Here is a 19974-nt window from a genome sequence, read left to right on the forward strand (position 1 = left end):
CATTATCCGCTATAAAGACTACTTCCTGTTTATATCTGCCCAAGCACCTGCTAAAGCTTTTGGAGCTATCCACTCTTGTATTGTTGCTAGTATTGATTACACGCAGGCTAGTTATGCAGGTAAATTAGCATTTCAACTTATAGAGCTTTCATTTTAAGGCCCAAATACCGATCATGACACGCAGCATCACTTTTAACAGAAACGTCATCGTAAGCGAAAACCGGATCAGCATCAATCAAATAACATTGCATATTGTCTTTGCTTCGGATTATGATGACATAACAACCATGAAGCGTGAGCTACACTCGTCTCTTTCACGTGGTCGTGGAATTTATTGATATTAAACCATTGTATCACTCTATTTCGGATGCAAAGAATTTCCTTTAACATCTTGCTTTCTTAGAACATATTTCGTTCAATCAATCAATGTTCACACTGTTACACGTGGGTTTTTTTTAAATTGGGGTCTCAGATTGTGGTTTTGCTTGACTGAACTGTTAACCTTTTCATGTCACAGATTTAGCCATGCTTCTGAATAACCATGAGTTATTTTCCTTTACTATGTGACAGATATGCTGTTAGTCCAGCATATAACTATACGACTTTGCACTATACCAAGATGTGCGATGTAGGCCTTGGCTGGAATACGAGTTTATGCATATGAACTAATATGCTGTATACATTGGTTAGAGTTCCTTACGTACCCCCCACCTAATTTTTTTTAAAAATACAAAGAACAGATATGCAAGTAATGAAAAGTACCTTTATGACATGGGAGAGGACCATAAAGTCGAACGTAATGCTTAGAAAACCCCTAAAACTGAAAGCGCCCCTTTTTTTCAGTAATGTAAAGATGTTATGCAGGTCTTTGATGTTAGAGACTATGCATATATCGGCATATGGTCTCTGTTGATATTAACCACTTTTGTTAAACCCATGGGGCAGTGAGGTAGCCTAGCTAGTGGTTAAAGCTTCTGCTCATCACGCTAAAGACCTGGGTTTGATTCCTCTCATAGGTAAAATGCGTGAAGCTCATTTCTGGTGTCTGCCGCAGTCATATTGCTGGAATATTGCTAAAAGCAGCGTAAAACCAAACTCACTCACGCGTAAAACCCACAATCATAGTTGTGCAGACAAACCTTGAAACACAATTGAGGTGATACAGGGTTCAAGCATACATGAGAACTGTGTCTGAGACAAGAAATGACTTTCTTGCTTTGTTTATTAACTCTCACTTGGTTAATCTGAATGTCCATTTAAAAGCTGGAATGTCTCAAAGAATATCTGTGAAGCCCTTACCATTCTTAATTCAATGTTTCATGAACTGCCTCTGACTAATGACAATAATGTTTGATATGTGTTCTAACTTATCTGCTCATGAAACATATTCCAGAATATTTTCAATTCTTTGTTATTCTCTTTTCAGAAAGAAGAGAAACAACTTGAATCATCAGTTGATGTGTTGATTCAAAATGTGAAAGATTTGAAGAACTCCATCTCCTCTTTCTTACAGAAACTTGAACATGAGTATGACCACCTAAGCTGGTAAGGGTTGGAGAGACTCAATATGTATTTAGCAGGTCATCACATTATTCCACTTCCAAATTCAGCCATTCTTAGTTATCAGTCATTTAGATTTTAGTCTTCAATTAGAGTTATCTTTCCTGTGGTATATTGGAATACTGTCCTCAACCACTGTATTTCTGTGGTTCCTGCGATACATATGACCATGATCATGATGATAACATGAAAGGATGATTAAAGTCTTAGGGACCATTCATAATTTATGGCTAGGGAGGGTGGTGATGATTTTAAGTAGGGGTCATCCATTTTGTTCTTGGGGACGGTAGGGGTCATCATTTTGTACACATGTAATACAGGGTGTTATTGATTTTATGTATACATGACATGCAGGGGGTGTCACTAACTTTGTACATTAATTTTAGGGGTGTCATTCACATTATACATGCTACTCCATAAAATTTCAGCATCAAACCCAGTTACCAAGATCGGTTACCGTGTGTGGTCAAAAGTCTTGACTAAACTGTATATTGATATTGGTCACTAGCACCCTATGTTTGTTACAGAAGTTGATGTAATCAATTGGTCAGTCTGCCCCATTGACTTGGTTGATGATGTGTTAGTGTACCCTGACAACCTTGCTCATGCTCATAATGTCAATCACTGGATTGTATGGTTCAGATTCTGTTATTTACAGGTGGACACCATATACCTGCAACATGGCTGAGTGCCCTGTTAAGCAATAAACACGAACTGAAATTCAGTTGAAGCTAAGTCATCAATCATGCACCTGTTGGATTTACTCTATTTCTTCTTTGTTTTTGGTTGCCGTGTTCTGTTGACAGAACTTTTGATGAATCAGAGTAGACCAGCTCTTAAGTCTCTATTAATATGGTTCTCATGAAATGTTTGTTCTAGGCCAAATGTCTTGGACAACTTTGCTCTGCTGTCTGGTCAGCTGAACTCCTTAGGGAAACAGCTGAAGGGAGACAAGATCACCACGCTGAGAAACTATGTGCTGTTTCCTGTACTCCTGTCCCCAGAGAGGGACCTGGAACTGGAAGTAATGGCACCCATTAGACAATTTACATATTCTTTTCTTTGCTCATATGATTGTCCAAATAGTAATTGGTTACCTAACAATATATGAACTGTTTGACCTTGGGTTTCTGTCATGCCACAACAAATTGACTTTTAAAGCTGACCAAAATTAGTTGTAAAAATCAAAAGAAGGTGAACACCCAATGACAAATTCACATTGTTCCAGGAACATGGCAAATTAACTACAATAGTGGGTAGTATGAAAGAATCAAGTGTTCTTTGACGTCTCTAGAGTAGTATATAATACCACATGTTGAGATAACTTGTTATATGCACTTGCAGTTCAGTTAAGAGATCTGCTGTTTTGACTGTGATTTGTTATGAGGGTTTGGGAAAGAATGAAGCGTTCTTTGACATCTTCAGAGTAGTATGTAATACAAGATGCCTTGTTGCACCTACAGTAAAGATTTAGAGATTTGCTGATTTGCTGCTCAATATTATGAGGGGTTTGAGGGAGGTTGCTCTTGAGACTGTATAATGTATTCCACAAGTCCTTCTTCCATGAAAAATTGACAAAAATAGAAGTCTGTTAGTTTCTTTCTTGACTCTCTTCATCAAACCAGATATTTTACCCGATTTTATCGGCTATGTTAATCATTCAATGTATTCTGGAATGTGAGTGTAGGTAGAGTGATTATGTCAACAGAAACTGACGGAGGAGCGTGTGCTGGCTTTTAATCATGAAGTTGTGCCTGATTACCTGCGGACAAAGCCTGATGCGGAGGTGGAGGAGAAGATTAACAACCTCAGCGCGCCAAGGCCTCCTCGGTGGTTCCTGAAAATGCAACGGTTTGTTTGCATAGTACATAATCACATCAAGCATTTAGATCATGATTATTAAAATAGGAGAGCATCACAAATGACAGAACAGGGAACACAGAACCGGTGAAAATGTGATCACAGAATTTAATGACTGAAAATATATGGCTGATCTTGGAGTTAGCTTAGAGTTAGAATGTGTATCTGAATGTTTGTTGATCTGTTTTGTGTGATTATCAGCCAGAAAAGTTCAACCATTCAACAAGGCAGCTATACAATGTATATGTCTTTGAGGTAACTTGATCATAATAGATTCCCCGCACATGAAGATCCAGGTTACAACTGGTCTTCAGTAACCCATGCTTGTCGTAAGAGGCGGGATTGGGTGGTCATGCTCCCTGACTTGGTTGACACATGTCATCTTATCCCAACTGCATAGGACCTGTGAAGATCCGGGATAGAATAGGTCTTTAGCAACCCATGTGCTTGCCATAAAAGGCGACTATGCTTGTCGTAAGAGGCGACTATCGGGATCGGGTGGTCAGTTTCGCTGACTTGGTTGACACATGTCATCGGTTCCCAATTGCGCAGATCGATGCTCATGCTGTTGATCACTGGATTGTCTGGTCCAGGCTCGATTATTTACAGACCGCCGCCATATAGCTGGAATATTGCTGAGTGTGGCATTGACAACAACCAAACCAAAACCAAAAAAATAGATTCCCAAGAACCAACTTTGGTTGGGTGGTCTGGTTCAATGGCTTGGTTGATTGTTTGTCAATGTAACTCCACTGTGTCCATTATGGTTTGTCTGGTCCAGATTCAAACAGGAGTTGTTCATTGTGTGTGATATAATCTGTATCCCTGTCACAGAAACAACTCAACACGTTGAATAAAATCACCAGCAATATTCTGGACATCTTGAACTCTGCTAGAGATGAATGGGAGAAAGAGACAGGTTAGTAAACAGTTTTCAAAAATTCAGTTTATACCCAGTGTATGTTGTGAGATATTGTGTATGAATATCTGGCCATTTAACTGTTTATATCTTCGGTAGTCGTTCAGAAATTCAATTTTCTTTAGTATGTCTAGGACCCGTGAAGGTCCGGGTTAGAATATTGATCTTCAGTAACCCATGCTTGTCGTAAGAGGCGACAAACGGGATTGGGTGGTCAGGCTCGCTGACTTTGTTGACGCATAGCCTTGAGGGCTTACTTTCCCAACCATAACCGAGGAGTGCTTTATTATACATATAAACCGTCAATGATGGATAATTAGATGATCATGTAATGAAGCTACATAACAGTAGGCCTAACTATAAATAGATAATTTAACCCTGGCTTCTTTGTACGCCCGGTGGCCGTGAGGTAGAGTGTCCACTTATTTACCTAAGAGATGCGGTTCCAATCCTGCTAGGGAAAACATTTGCACATTAAAGTCGATCTTTGACTCACATATGATCTGAATTTGAATGTTGATGTTAGTATAGAGTAAGGAAAAAGTAAAACTTGGGAAGAGGTGTTACTTACAAAAAGTAAAACCTGGCAGCAAACAAACACCTCAAATGCGGGTATTCCGGGAAAAGAAGCCATGTCTAATACATAGTGAGAAGCACTCTTCAGGTTTATATGGTCAAATAGTGCATGCATCTAGTAGTGGTGTAATGGTATAGACGTCAAGGATAACTATAGTGCCTGCATCTAGTAGTGGTGTAATGGTATAGACGTCAAGGATAACTATAGTGCCTGCATCTAGTAGTAGTGTAATGGTATAGACATCAAGGATAACTTCTCTGAGTGGTATCTAGAAGTTGGTGTGATGAACAAGGGGATAACTCTATGAATAAACAACTTCTATATTACAGTATATGAGAACTATTGATGTGTTTCTTTGGGGACAAGATTTTTTGAAACTCAAACGTGAGCAGTTTTTGAAGTAATCATATGAAAGGGACTGTTTGTCTTGTTATGAAACAAACATCAGTCTAGCTTGTGACTTCAATTTTCTTCCAGTACAAAAAACAGCCCAGCCACAGACCTCAATACAGTCGGACACTCACACACTGATCGCAGCAACACTGGTAGGGAAAGGGCTGAGGATGCGACCCAACCCACCGACCACACCCACCCCACCCATGCCCGGACAGTCATCCGGTCAGCAACAGAAGGTTCAACAAAAGGCACAAGGTGACAAATTTACAGTCATCCCCTTGCAATGCCGTGGTTTCAGTTAAACCAGGGGGTAATTTGTGGCTCCCATAAAAGAAGTTCACTAGCAATCACACGTCTTCACATCATCAGAAATACCACATAAACAAATCTGCTGTTGTCTTCAGGTTAATCGTTTTGTAAAAAGTGTTCATTGTACATATCCTCGTATTATGGGTTTTAAAGATGCTTTAGGAACTTTCAGAGTTTTCTTGATAAATCACGCAAACAGGGAATCATTGTAGTAACATATAAAAGACAACTTTATCATGACATGCCATCATCCAAGTACTTACGATGTTTGCTGTGATGCAACACCACGTACAGTCAAATCCCAATGAGTCGAATGCCGGTGCATAACTAGAAGTACCTGTCGGTCCCGACCATTCCCTGTTATAGTTGTCATCATTTGAATACCGGTTACACGAATTCGTCTCATAAATACACACGATGACTCGAGAAGGAAATTTGGTCCCATGAGATTCAAACAACAGCAATCTTGTATACATAAGCCGAAATCAGTCAATGAGAAGTTAATTGGTGTAGCAAACTGATCCAATTAACAAACCAGTGCGGCTCACACCTTTCCGCCATTGAAGGGTGAGTTCAAAAGGCAGATTAGAGATTTTACAGAAATCACTGTCTGTGCTAATCAGACTGGAACTGATAAGGTACCCCTATTAGTGATATGGAAATCATTAGATAAACAAATGCTTAGGCGGAGGAATTAGGACTGGATCATCTTTTTTTTCTACCCTCTTAGACATACCTATGTCTTGAATACATTGATAAGTCGAATTTATTACTTGGTCCCCAGCGATTCTACTCATCGGATTTGACTGTATTTGGTTTTTATACAGGAGAGTACATCCCAGTATAGTTATTCACTGCCCTCCGCAAATATGTATGTATTGAATACTCTTCTCAGCTGAAACCTGCTCATAATATAATATACTGCACCACTTTTGGTAGAGGGATGTATTTTATGCTTGTTCTTCATGGTTTTCCTTGCTAGCCGTTGTTTCGAAGTTAAGGGACTGTTCATAATTTATGGCTAGGTGGGGGTGATGTCGTTTTTTATGGAGAAGCATGTGCAATGTGAATTCCCCCTTCCCCTCCCAAATATAAGTACAAAGTAAGTGACCCCCTGCCTTTCATGTACAAAATCAATGACCCCCCACCCATTTTCCCATTATTTTGTAATATTTTTATGTTCAAAATTTCCTCAGAAGGACACCCACCCCCACAGAACAAAATGGGTGACCCACCCTTAAAATCATTATCATCCCACCAGCCATAACGGTCCCTAAACAACTTTTTATCCCCCCGGCATGTAAAGCGGAGGGATATAGTCGACGCCTCGTCCATCTGTCCGTCCATCCGTCATTTTGTTTCCGGAGCATAACTCAAAAACCGTTCAATACTTTTCAACATTACATGCCGGGGGGATAAAAAGGGAGGGGTTGGTTTCGTTCCGGATCACAACTCGAAAACCATTCAATATCTTTCTACAAGACTTGACATATATATCAAACAGATCTTGAAGTTTTGACGTTTGCTATTTGCAGATTTTTGGCTTTTTTTTTTTCATGATTTCCATGGAAACAATTTGGACCTAGTCCCAAAAAATCAAGTTGGGCTTTAAGTAACTGTCAGTTGATTTGTTCTTTCAAATTTATGGGGGCCGGGGAGATTTGTCATCTTCTGATGACTCTTGTAATATAATGTTTGTTTTGTCAAATTACAGGCTCACTTGGAAAAGCCCCCAGTGCGATAAAGACCAACATCAAGGCTGCTAACACATCGCATCCTTATCAGAGATCATGATTCAGTTTGACGGGAGATTCATCCATCAGCAGGCAACATAAGGTCGTGATTCAGTGTGACGGGAGATTCATCCATCAGCAGGCAACATAAGGTCGTGATTCAGTGTGACGGGAGATTCATCCATCAGCAGGCAACATACGGTCGTGATTCAGTGTGACGGGAGATTCATCCATCAGCAGGCAACATACGATCGTGATTCAGTGTGACAGTTCATCCATCAGCAGACAACATCACGGTCGTGATTCAGTGTGACGGAGATTCATCCATCAGCAGGCAACATCGACGGTCGTGATTCAGTGTGACGGGAGATTCATCCATCAGCAGACAACATACGGTCGTGATTCAGTGTGACGGGAGATTCATCCATCAGCAGGCAACATAAGGTCGTGATTCAGTGTGACGGGAGATTCATCCATCAGCAGACAACATACGGTCGTGATTCAGTGTGACGGGAGATTCATCCATCAGCAGACAACATACGGTCGTGATTCAGTGTGACGGGAGATTCATCCATCAGCAGGCAACATAAGGTCGTGATTCAGTGTGACGGGAGATTCATCCATCAGCAGGCAACATACGGTCGTGATTCAGTGTGACGGGAGATTCATCCATCAGCAGACAACATACGGTCGTGATTCAGTGTGACGGGAGATTCATCCATCAGCAGACAACATACGGTCGTGATTCAGTGTGACGGGAGATTCATCCATCAGCAGGCAACATAAGGTCGTGATTCAGTGTGGAGGAGAAGTCAAGTCATGTAACAGTGTTGTACTGGACTCAGGTCAAGTTTCAATGTCTGCAAGATTCATCGATCAGAAGACATCCGGTCACAACTTAAAGCCATGTGACATTCATGACAAGAAGGCAGCATCAGAGGATATTTTTCAGTTTCATTCTTTTTATGGAGAAAAAAAAGGTTTATTATAGAATACTTATTTTTCAGTGGGATTTGCTTTCTACAACAGCTGTGGTTAGAATCCTGGATTCATCTTTCAGGAACTGTGCAAATGATGTCTAACATGTGCTCATGTCTCCACACACACTGTGAATCATATCTCGACTCGTGACTGGATTATGTCCTTATCTCATTTATTCATTTCAATGTGTGATTGTCGATAGTATTGTGAGCGACTGGATTATGTCCTTATCTCATTTATTCATTTCGATGTGTGATTGTCGAAAGTATTGTGAGCGAATTTTGTGAGTATCTTTTTGAGTGTGTGTGGAATTAAACAGTTTATTCCTATATGAGTGTTCGTAGTTAATTAACATGATTGTGTCTTCACAATTTGGAAATTTTAATATAAATTGTATATTTATATACTTATCCTATCTCACGACTTGCACCTCTCTCTCTTGCTTCTACTTTTAGTGGAACGACTGTAAACTTTTTTCCATAGGCCTCCTTGTCCATTCGCCCGTGCACTCCATGCTGCTCTCCTTAATTAGCTTCCTAGTTCCTAATAAAACTTGCAGCATGCTCCACTAATTGCCCAAGTGACTACCTTGAATGATCATTCTCATCTTGGAGCCAACGTTGTAATCTAAGTAGTGGGGAGGCCGGGCGGGCATCCATCGTGTAGGATAGGATAAGTATATAAATATAAATTAATTTCCAAATTTAAACTTATCCTTTCTCACGACTTGCACTTTCCCACGGTTGGACGGCGGGCCGCAGATTACCCTTCTGTCTGGACAGTGCGAACAGCTGGTCTTGGAGCTGTGTGGACTGATGACAACCGTAGATAGCGATGTACTAGGGAGGCCTGTTACGCATGCACGCAACTCGTATGCTTGTAGTGGGTTCTCCGGAACCCCTTAGCTTACTAAGCACAATGACTCCCAGGGAGATGGGTGCTCCCGAGTGATGTGGTGTTCGGCCGCAACCTTGTACAAGACAAGGGACGCAACTCGGCACGATTTACAAGGTATCCCCATAATTAAAGTCTTGCGACTAGAATCGGGCCAGCCCCTGCTTCAAGAAGGCCCCCCAGACACCGACCTAGGCGAGTGAAAGAGAAACACAACTCGGCATCTCCAAGGTTTAACATTCAGTTCCGGGCAGCATCAAATTGACCCTCACTCCTTTGCCTAAGCTTAGTCAAAGGATGTGCCCGGCAACTTTGGAGGCAGAACGCAACGAAATCCACTGGAATTCGGGAGTGTCACACTTCACTGACGTAATTGCTCCATGGAGTAGAGGTCAGTAAGCGTGAATGTCGAACACCTCTGCAACGTCATACTGATTGTGCCTCAGGTCCGTAGGGCCGCGCTAGGTGGCCGTATTCCGATGCCTTGGTATGGAGGCCCAGTGAAGTAGTTCTTAAACCCAAATAATGAGAAAAAAGGTTGAGATCCAGTTCAACTTTTATTCAGTATATACAAGGAAGTAATAACGCGAATGCGGAACCGTCCCTCATCTGCGTTGTTGGGCCGATGTAAGCTGCTGAGCCAGTACAAGAGGTCCGAACTGGTGTAGTCCCTGGACATCCATGATAGCGGTTAAATGAGCAGTTGCTAAGGAGGGCCATCGTTGACGCTAGTGCACGAGTCTCATGAGGATTGGAAGCGGCTGGAGGAGGCAACCCTGCAAAGGTGTAGGCTCGCAGGATCGTGGCACGCATCCAGAAGGCTAATGTTCTTGAAGCGTTAGACAAGGGTATGAAGAGGCGCTTCCGTAGCCGTCGACGATCCTTGGAGGCAGCATGGTAAACGTGTAAAGCCTTAACAGGGCAGAGTGTCAAATCTTCATTGTCATCAGGCCCAAGAATGGTGGACAACGGGGGAATGGTAAACATCCGGTCCGGTTGCCCTGGCAGTTGGTTTTTCGCAATGAAGTCCCAGCGGAGACCAAGGAAAGCCTTGCCATGCTTCTTCCGCTCAAACCGCACCCGATTGACATCAAGCGCATGCAGTTCAGATATACGAGCAGCGGTAGCCAAAGCTACCAGGAAGAATGTCTTGAATGTCACTTGTTCGAAGTCCTTGTCTTCTAAAGGTTCATAATATGTAGAAATCATATGACGAAGGACGACGGACAGATCCCAGGCCGGAGGTCTGAACTTCCTGGACTGGTCAGAGAGTCTATAGGAGCGTAGTAGACCCTGCAACTCGAGAACAGTGGAAATCTTCGTGCCCGTGGTGTTAGCCAAAACCGAGTTAATGGCGGCTAAGTAGGTAGCCAACGTAGTACCCTTGAATTTCTTAGTAGTGCGGAAATGCTGGAGAAACTCAGCAACGACCTGAGCCGAGGTGGAAGTGGGAGATGCAATTCCCCTAAGCTTGCAATAGTGTTCAAACTTCTTCCAATTGTCGTACAAGGAACGGGTCGAAGTACGATGAGCTGAAGTGATAGCTGTGGCTACTCGGCGAGAGTAGCCCTTAGCTGTGAGAGACCTCTGAAGATGCGCCAAACATGTAGATTGAGGGTCTGAGGTGACCCATGGTGCAGTTCCAAGTGAGGGTGAAGAAGTAGGTCATCCCGGTTGGGAAGCGGTACTGGGTTTGGCTCTGCCAGGCTTCTTAGGTTGACGAACCAACTTCTCGCTGGCCAGAAGGGTGCGACCAAAAGCAGTAGTATGTTGCTGGTGGCCAACAGTTTCTGTATTACTTTTGGTAGCAGAGCTGGAGGGGGGAACGCATAGGCATTGAGACCCTCCCATGATATTGCCAACGCGTCGAGGTCCCACGCCAAGGAGTCTGGGATTGGTGATACGAACTTTGGAAGTTGGTTGTTGAACCTTGTGGCGAACAGATCTATTTGAGGCCGTGATAACGGGTAGATCATCGACTGAAAGATCTGGGGCAGTAAGTTCCACTCTGTCGGGGACGGTCGGTTGGATCCGGACAAGGCATCGGCGATCACATTTTTAACCCCGGGAATGTGTCTGGCTCTGGCTACGATGTTGAGTGAGTCGCTGAGATGGAAGAACCTGATCGCCCATTGTAGCAGATTTGCCGAGGCTAGATGATTTATATACCAAACCACTGTCGAATTGTCTGATTGGATCAACAGACTGGTTGATTGAAGCTCTGTTGCCCAATGTGAGATGGCTTGAATTACCACCTTGAATTCCAGCTCGTTTATATGAAGTAACCGTTCGTCGGTTGACCACAGCCTGGCGACTTGGTGGTCGAGGAAGTGAGCTCCCCAACCCATGAGGGATGCATTGACGAATAGGTGACGAGTCGGTGCAAAGGGCATCATAGAGACTCTGGCGCAAACATTCCGTTCGCCGAGCCACCATTGAAGGACTGGACGAAGTGGTTCTGGAGGGCAAATTAGTTCCTTGGGGTTGTCGGCCTGAAGGTACGGGCGTAGAAATCGCTGTATCGGCCAAAGATGGAGCTGGCCTCTGTATGTTAAGGCTTGAGCTGACGTCAGAAGGCCCCGTAGCTCCTGCCACTGTCGTAAGGTTCTCGCCTGAGACAGCGCTGGAGGAATGCATTGCTGAATCTTGATCCACCTGTCGTGAGGTACGAACATCATCCCCTGACGAGTGTTGAACAGTGCTCCGATGAATTGGAGTTTCTGAGTCAGTATTAGTTCCGATTTTGCGATGTTCAACAGCCACCTAACTGTCTGAGCAGCGTGGTGGTGAACTGTAGCGAATATGGCGAAGCAATACGATCGGATCCTGTTGAGCCTGGATGCAATCATCTACTAAGTATGTAGCTTTCCCTTGAAAGTGGAGGCTTGGTAATTCAGGTAAAAAGCCACGGGGCTGTGGAAATTCCAAATGGTAGGACTTTTCCATTGGTAGTGATTCCTGTTGAACACGACGCGAAGGTACTTCCGGTGTTCTGGATGTATCGGAACGTGAAGATCTAGGCTGATGAGGAAGTCTCCCTTCTTCAGGATGGTGTGTAAAAGGTTGATCGACACCATCCTAAAGTGAGGTGGTGGAAGCAGGAATCGGGCATTGAACAACTTCATATTGAAGATGTGCCAGAGTTAGTTGGAATTTTTCTTTGGAACCAAGAAGATGGGGGAGTAGAATCCTGGAGTGACGGGCGATGGACCTAGGAGCTCTATCGCGAGTTTGTTTAATAGCGTACCTATTGTGGATTGCAGAGTCTGAAGCTGGTCCACAGGATATGAGGGATGAGCCAGATGCGACGTCAGAGGTTGACTGCCAATAACGGGTAGCTGATAGCCGTGAAGTAGCAGGTTGGTGACATACGGATCTTTGAGGATGGTCCACTTCGGGGCGAAGATCTGCAATCACCTGCCTACCGGAGTGTTGTAAATCGGAACGACTGGGGCGGGAGGTCCCAGGCGTGCGATTGTCTCAAGCCGTCACAGCTTCCCGGCGCTGGTCCCTGGGCCAGAGTTGGTCCTGGGGGGCGACGGGAGGAACCACCACGGCCAGATCTGTTTCCTCTGCCACGGCCTTGAGTGGATGCGCCACGAAAAAGATTGCGTAAATCCGGATTGGTAGGGGTGAACTGTGCAGTTTGACGCTGTTTTAATGTGTCCTGGAGCTGTGACTTTTGTATCTTTAACAGTTCAATCGAGACTTGAAAGTGGCTTTCTTTATCAACTTTATTACATACTTCTTGGATGCTACCATTGAAGAGGGAGTCAGTAAATAAGGTTGGTGAAACAGTTCTGTTTTAAATTTCTCCTCCCATGAAGAGATGTTAAGGGGTCCACGTCGGCAACTGGCATGAGTGTAGCCCAAAAAAATGAGACAACTGATCCTGGATAATTTGGAACTGGTCCAGAGCTAAAGTCATGCATCCTCGGATGTAAGCGTCTTGATCAAAGTAAGTATGTTCCAGAGCAGTGTTAACAGCGTCGACTGCTGCAATCACGCAACTAATAGATGGCAAAGTCTTTCTCACGGCTGAATCCATGTGAGCCAACTCTCGGTCCTCAATAAGGTAGGGCGAAGCAGCTCGTTTGCCACACAGGGTTCCAATATCCTCATCAACTGTTGGAGCTGTAGAGATTTTTGTTAGGCCGTGGACATGAAAGGTAGAAGGATTATATCTGGGAGCAGAGAATCCGTCCTTAATTCGTTTCAGGCTCTTGAAACCATCATTTCTAGTCTGTTTGCATTGTAAACGTACCGATGAATGTCAATTTAAACAAAAAAGTAAATCGAATAAAATGGAATTAAGATTGTGAATCCTCATAATTTTACCTTGCCAACTGACCATTTAAATCTCAGAATTTTATTCAACTTAGGATAAAAGTTGTTTAACAAACGATCATAGATTCAAATCGCTTGTATTGGTTTGTATTACAAGTGTGTGTGCACATTAAATGAAACACAGAGAACAAGTAGAGTTGGTCTAAGTTAACGCTCATCACGAACCACACGTGCATTTGTTTCACTGTTCCATCTACTGCGCTCACCCCCTTGTAATACAAACAAATAAAAGCGATTTGAATGTATGATCGTTTGTTAAACAACTTTTGTCCTACAATGAATAAAATTCTGAGATTTAAATGTTCAGTTGGCAAGGCAAATTTATGAGGTGAGGTGAGGTGAAATTGGGTTTAATGTCGTGCTTGAGAATATTTCGCTCATATGGCGACGTGCATGCGTGTGTATGTGTGCGGCTGCTTGTACTAGCCCAGCCTTAAGCTGGTTTTATAGTGCTAGCCCACTGAGATACCATGCCGCAGTGAAGCATGAATACCCAACTCAGACACATTATACTGACTCCCGAGTCGACCAGTCCTTGTTGTACCCATTAATGTAGTATGGCTAGGTGATCCGGAATAATATGAAGAACTAGTCCGGGTCGCTGTAGTTCTGGTTGGTGATCTGGTTCTGATTGGACCTCTGGTTCGACCATCTGAATAGGATCGGCCGTGAGATGTGGATCTGTACTGTGATCCCGATTGGACAATGGCTCTGTAAGGTGATCTAGATCGTAGGTGACCTGGGTTGGTAAGATGATCTGGATTTGTAAAGTGATCTAGATCGATTCGATGCACTAACTGGAAACTGTGATCGTGATCTGGATCTATAAGGTGATCTGGTTTGCAGTTGCGATCTGGCTTGATTTGGTGATCTGGATCGGTTAGGTGATCTACTTTGATGTTGTGATCTGGATCGGTTGGTTCGGTGATCTGGATCGGTCTGGTGATCTGGATCGGTCTGGCGATCTACTTCGATGTGATCTGGATCCATTAGGTGATCTGAATCGGTCCGATTATCTACTTTGATGTTGTGATCTGGATCGGTTCGGTGATCTGGATCTGTCCGGTGATCTGATTCGCAGTTGTGATCTGGACCCGTTTGGTGATCTGGATCGGTTAGGTGATCTGGATCGATCCGGTGATCTTGATCGGCACGGTGATCTAGATCGGGCTTGTGATGGTGATCTGGATCGTGAAGTGATCTAGATCGTTGTTGTGATCAAGAATGATGTGGCGATCTGGATCGGCGATTAGGTGACGAAACCTGAAGTGTTGATTCATGATGAACGTCCCCCGGCGACGCTGTTGTAGCCAGCTCCGTCCGGTTCAATGAACTGTTGGGAGACAGTTGGCTGGTTGAACACGGTTGGCCAGGCTCCAAACAAACTGAGACAGTCGAGGGTATATGTACCACTGATCTGGATGATGATAGCTTCGATCGAAGATCCCCTGGTAGTGTAGATGGGACAGGCAACGAAGAATTATCGATCACAACCACCCGCAAGTGATCTGACGCTATGGAAGGAGGTGATTGATGCGTATGTAACAGGTGCCGAACGTCCTCAGATAAGTAAGATGAAGCGCCCATAAAATCCTCTTGAACCACAGAAGTCGCTCTCTTGTGTGAAGGTACGATTTTCTGTTGCTGTAACTTGATACGCTTGGCAGGAGTGGGATCAGATTCTGTTGATTTCCTGTCCCTATCGGCGATTCTCCAGGGGCAAACACGAAGGTAGGCCTTAAAATCCTCATCTTTTAGTGAATTACACTTGCCACATCGTTTGTTCCAGTTACATGGTCCAATACAGTCACTGCAAGACGAGTGAGGGTCGAGGGATGAATAATTCGACAAGAAAGAGAATGATCATTCAAGGTAGTCACTTGGGCAGTTAGTGGAGCATGCTGCAAGCTTTATTAGGAACTAGGAAGCTAATTAAGGAGAGCAGCATGGAGTGCACGGGCGAATGGACAAGGAGGCCTATGGAAAAAAGTTTACAGTTGTTCCACTAAAAGTCGAAGCAAGAGAGAGATGTGCAAGTCGTGAGATAGGATAAGTTTAAAAATTACATTTTTCACTGGACATGCAGGATGTCTCCTTTCAGTTTTTTTTGTAGTGGACGAGAAAACATCCTATCCCTGAAGGACAATCCCAGGCATCCTAGCCCATCACTGGGTTTGTGAAGAACAAGTTATAAGCCTTTTGACTCATTTAAAGCACAATGTCACACTTTTTCGACAATATTTTGGCCTATTATATATATAGGGGCATATGCACTCACTTTATCTTCCTATTGATGCAATAAAAGACTTATTATCCCTTTTGACTTGCCTAAAATTGATAATTGAAACTTCAAGTCAAACAGAAAACACTTGCCATGTATGGAATGTAAACAATTGCTCCGTCCATCGAAAACTGTCGCACGCGGTGTTGTCAGTGTTTTCCAAACTGGTTTCAATCACACGTGCGTATGATATTCATAAAGAGCACTCCAAGGGACAAACCTCTATGGGGTTCGCTTGAAATAATGTTTGGCCAGTAGAGGGCGCAAGAGTCGATTTAATGCATTAATTCAATCAAACTTTTTAATTTAATATTGTAATCTAAATATGTAAAAGATTTTTGGAATAAATTATATGGTATTTTCCCTGAGGGCTGATAGTAAACTTAGTATTATTGAGAGGAATGTGGTGTGCCTTTAATGTACCTCCTACATCCCCTAGAAACTTTACGGACAGAAATGGTCATGGTCACACAGAATGAACACATATGAAAAGCTTGGGTGAGCAATAATTGAAGCATTTATAGTTTCATTTCAGCTAAAATCGTGTATGGAACACAACTCAAGTAAGTCCTGAAATGTCAACGTACTCTTAAAAATTATTGACTTTGAATATCATTCATTTCCTGCCCTGTCATATCATGAAATGAGTGATTTTATTCATGGAAACTCCATAATCTTTTTCCAATTCCATGGGACTGAATGACTTTGAACATTCAGGTCAAAAAGTGTGTACATATGTCCAGACAAGCTTGTGTAAACATTATTACAGAAACCAAATTTGGCAAAAGTTTATTTCTACATAATAACCCTGGGGTGGGTAATAATTTCAAAACTTCCTTGATGAAGGTCAAGAGAAACTTTATTGTCAGAGCGTGACACTGACTAATACTTTCTGCAAATTGTGTTTTCAGTGAACTCGTTAGAACTTTCCTGTGTAGCAACTAGCGTAGCACTTCATTCTGAAATTGTACTGCATAAGGCAAGTGTTTTTAAAAAGTGGAAGTGATGTCATTAAACTATCAGTGATCTTAATTAGGACAGCTTCAGGCATAAGACTATTTGTAGAGATATAAAATTAAGACAGAATTTGGATAGATCAGCTGTTACCTGGTTTGCCGACATATATAGATATAACATATGATATATTTGATGACTTTCTAAAAGGCAATGTGTATTCAAATTACAAAACAAAAATAATTACTTTTTACATTTTCAGTCAAATCTATTTCGTTCCAATACATACAAAATGATGGTAAAGAGTGATTGAGAATGGTTTTACGCCGCTTTACACCTGCTGAATCTGGTACATCGGCTGCAAAAACGCACATTAAATGAACAAGCGAGGCAATTGATAAATACTGAGTGAGTGAGTAAGGTTTTGCGCCCCTTTAAGCAATATTCCAGCAAAATCACAGCAGGGGACACCAGAATGGGCTTCACACATTTGTATCCGTGTGGGAAATCGAACCTGGGTTTCCAGTTTGAAAGATTAAGAGAATTATGTTTGAGAGGGGCTGCTTCAACCACCTTTCCAAGTTTCCAATATTAAGGTGAGGTGAGGTGAAATTAGGTTTAACGTCGTGCTTGAGAATATTTTGCTCATATGACGACGGTCCAATATTAAGGCTGTACATTAAAAGCCCAGATGAACTAAAGTAACGGATAATGACGAAACAAACGACAGAGTGAATGAGTAGTCAAGAATATTTATTCAAACATGGATCTTAAATCTGACACACAGTTATTGTGAATAACCAACTATCATGATCTAGAAGCCTGTGGTTCCTAACACCTCGAATTAAAACATTATTTTTACCACTGACTTAACCAACCTCTGTACACATGATATGCCAAATGCACTATATGATATACTGTAGTACATGAGATCTACTAGTCACCATAATATACATCACAACAAACACCTATTGCTTATCCAAAATTAGTTCAAATAAAAATGTTTCGCATGAAACATTTCACGAGTGAAGGTTGAATCTGGACTAAAATGAATACCTGCCCTGAAGCAGTGGTCAGTCAAACTTTCAAATTAACTCAGCCTTTTTCATGTCACATCAAATAGTGGACCCATTATAGGACACTGCGGTAACAACCCCTGAATTCTTGTTCTATTTGACAGCTTAGGATGTCTGTAGTAAAGTGCTGTAAAAAATTTTAAAAAAGGCGAAAAAGAAAAACCCTAATATTCAAAATATATTACCTGGTGAGCTAATTAATTTCCTGTGCAGTGATGTTAAGTGTATAAGATTATTGTACTGATACAGCGAAAAGCATGCACTATTATTTTCCTATACTACACTGGATTAATGCCAGTAGATAATGCCAGCCCACTGAGATACCATCCAAAAGGTGAACATCATTACCTCTCTCAGACATTATCCCTGAATGCACCAGGTAAGGTGGCATCATTACTGTCTTCTGGTACGAAGTGTGGATGGAACCACCCACCTTCCACGTTGACTCACTGTTCAGGGAGGCAGTGAGGGAAGCCAGTGAACAGTTATTTTAGGTACAACTGACTGACTGAGTTTGGTTTTACGCCGCTTTTAGCAATATTCCAGCAACATCACGGCGGTATTTTAGCTACAAACAAAATGAGACCTTAAGGTTTGTTTGCCAATTGTACCTCACCAAACAATTGATCCCACAACTGCTTCCTACAAACATCAAACCCTGGGGAGCCAGTCTGAAATGTATGTAATTCAGGCTCCCCTGCGAGCTTTAAAAATCACAAATTCAGATGCATGGTCGGCCCATTAATATTGCACTATGAGGTTTTGTGCTTTTAGCGACATGGACTGTTTGTTAAATTTTGTAAGAAAAGTAACCTACTTTGAAAAATATAAAAGGTACACCCAATACTGTCTATTTTAAAAGAAGCAAACATGTTTCATAAGCCAGATCATTGAGTTTTCAAAATATTCTGCATGGAATCGTTATGTCTGACAAAATGTCTGACAGTGAAAGTTCAATTCAAGTTGTTACTGCACACTGACAACTTTCAATCATACAACTTGACAATACATAACAGATATTTGCAAGACATTAATAACCTGAGATCAAGATATTGTTTAAAACTAAATATTGTCTTCAAGATAAGCATAATAACTTTTGTGATTTCTGATATAATGTCAGCTGATCAAAAAGAATTCAAGGCAACAACTACAGTTGTGATTTTGATGAATAAACAGTTCATTGTTCAAAACAGTACAATGTCTTCCTTTTCAACAAAATGCCAATGACCTTTACTTATAGACTGGCAGAATGGGTAGTCAAGGTGCACTAACTTGCCAAGAATTTCAGAGGTAGGCAAATGTTGACCTCTTACAAAGCACTACATACAAAACAAAGTTATCTTCTCCCATGTTTGATTGTTCTCAGAGCAGTCATGACTTCTAAACAGACAACCAATATCCCCAACTTGCAGGGATACATCACTAAATACACCTTAACAGGATGAACTACCCCACTGATAGAAGGCACATCCTACACTGGGAAATAATGCTAAAACAAATAAAATACTGCCAATTCATAAATGCCAAAATTAACCCATTTCTTCCCATTTTCCTTCCTGCTGGAGTTGTACCACTCCCAATTAAACATGAGAATTGTCATTCACACATTAAGCTGTCTCTGTATAATATGAAGGGTTTGATATTAACACTACACCAGACATTGTTGTCCTCTGGTGAAGTGAGTTCCTCATGACTATAAACACATGACCAAAATGATTATTTTCACTGAAAACACTTAAGTCAAGCTACATAACAAAGCCTTCAGCAACTGGGCTCTTGCTGAGCATCTACAGCCTATTTACATATGTTCAAATGTTACACCTTTAAAATCATGTTGTCCATCAAATATACACGTACGTCTGGGTTTTTTGTACAGTTTTTAGCCAACATTTTGCACAAAGATTTCTACTCTTTTCAAAACCTGTAATGAATTTGACCATGTTGACAGGAAGTTACAAAAACATTCTAACATTTTTTTAAAGCAATGTTGTAAGTTGTTACACAACCATATTTCTAAAACCAGGGCTAACTTCTAGACACCACATACACAGACAATAAACAGGTAACTCCTTATCCTAATTCGAACA

At 42.0% G+C, this 19974-nt stretch overlaps 1 protein-coding gene and 1 long non-coding RNA gene across 2 annotated transcripts; one reads left to right on the top strand and one right to left on the bottom strand.

Moving 5' to 3' along the window:
- The first annotated feature begins 4 nt into the window (after positions 1 to 4).
- Positions 5 to 7615, top strand: LOC124266925 (mediator of RNA polymerase II transcription subunit 8-like). Its single transcript, XM_046701775.1, is given in 8 exon segments — positions 5 to 119; positions 1427 to 1545; positions 2440 to 2584; positions 3269 to 3361; positions 3364 to 3411; positions 4255 to 4339; positions 5394 to 5567; positions 7336 to 7615. Coding segments are annotated over 8 exon segments (750 nt in total). The 5' UTR covers positions 5 to 113; the 3' UTR covers positions 7416 to 7615.
- A 683-nt stretch (positions 7616 to 8298) lies between these two features.
- LOC124266926 lies at positions 8299 to 8679 on the bottom strand. Its single transcript, XR_006895899.1, has 2 exons — positions 8551 to 8679; positions 8299 to 8497 (listed from the first exon to the last, which is right to left on the bottom strand). It is a non-coding gene; the product is annotated as an uncharacterized LOC124266926 (long non-coding RNA).
- Between the last annotated feature and the right edge of the window lie 11295 nt (positions 8680 to 19974).

Source organism: Haliotis rubra, unplaced genomic scaffold (assembly GCF_003918875.1).
Source record: "Haliotis rubra isolate DU_JTF1 unplaced genomic scaffold, ASM391887v1 Scf129, whole genome shotgun sequence".
Classification (NCBI taxonomy): Eukaryota; Metazoa; Mollusca; class Gastropoda; order Lepetellida; family Haliotidae; genus Haliotis; species Haliotis rubra.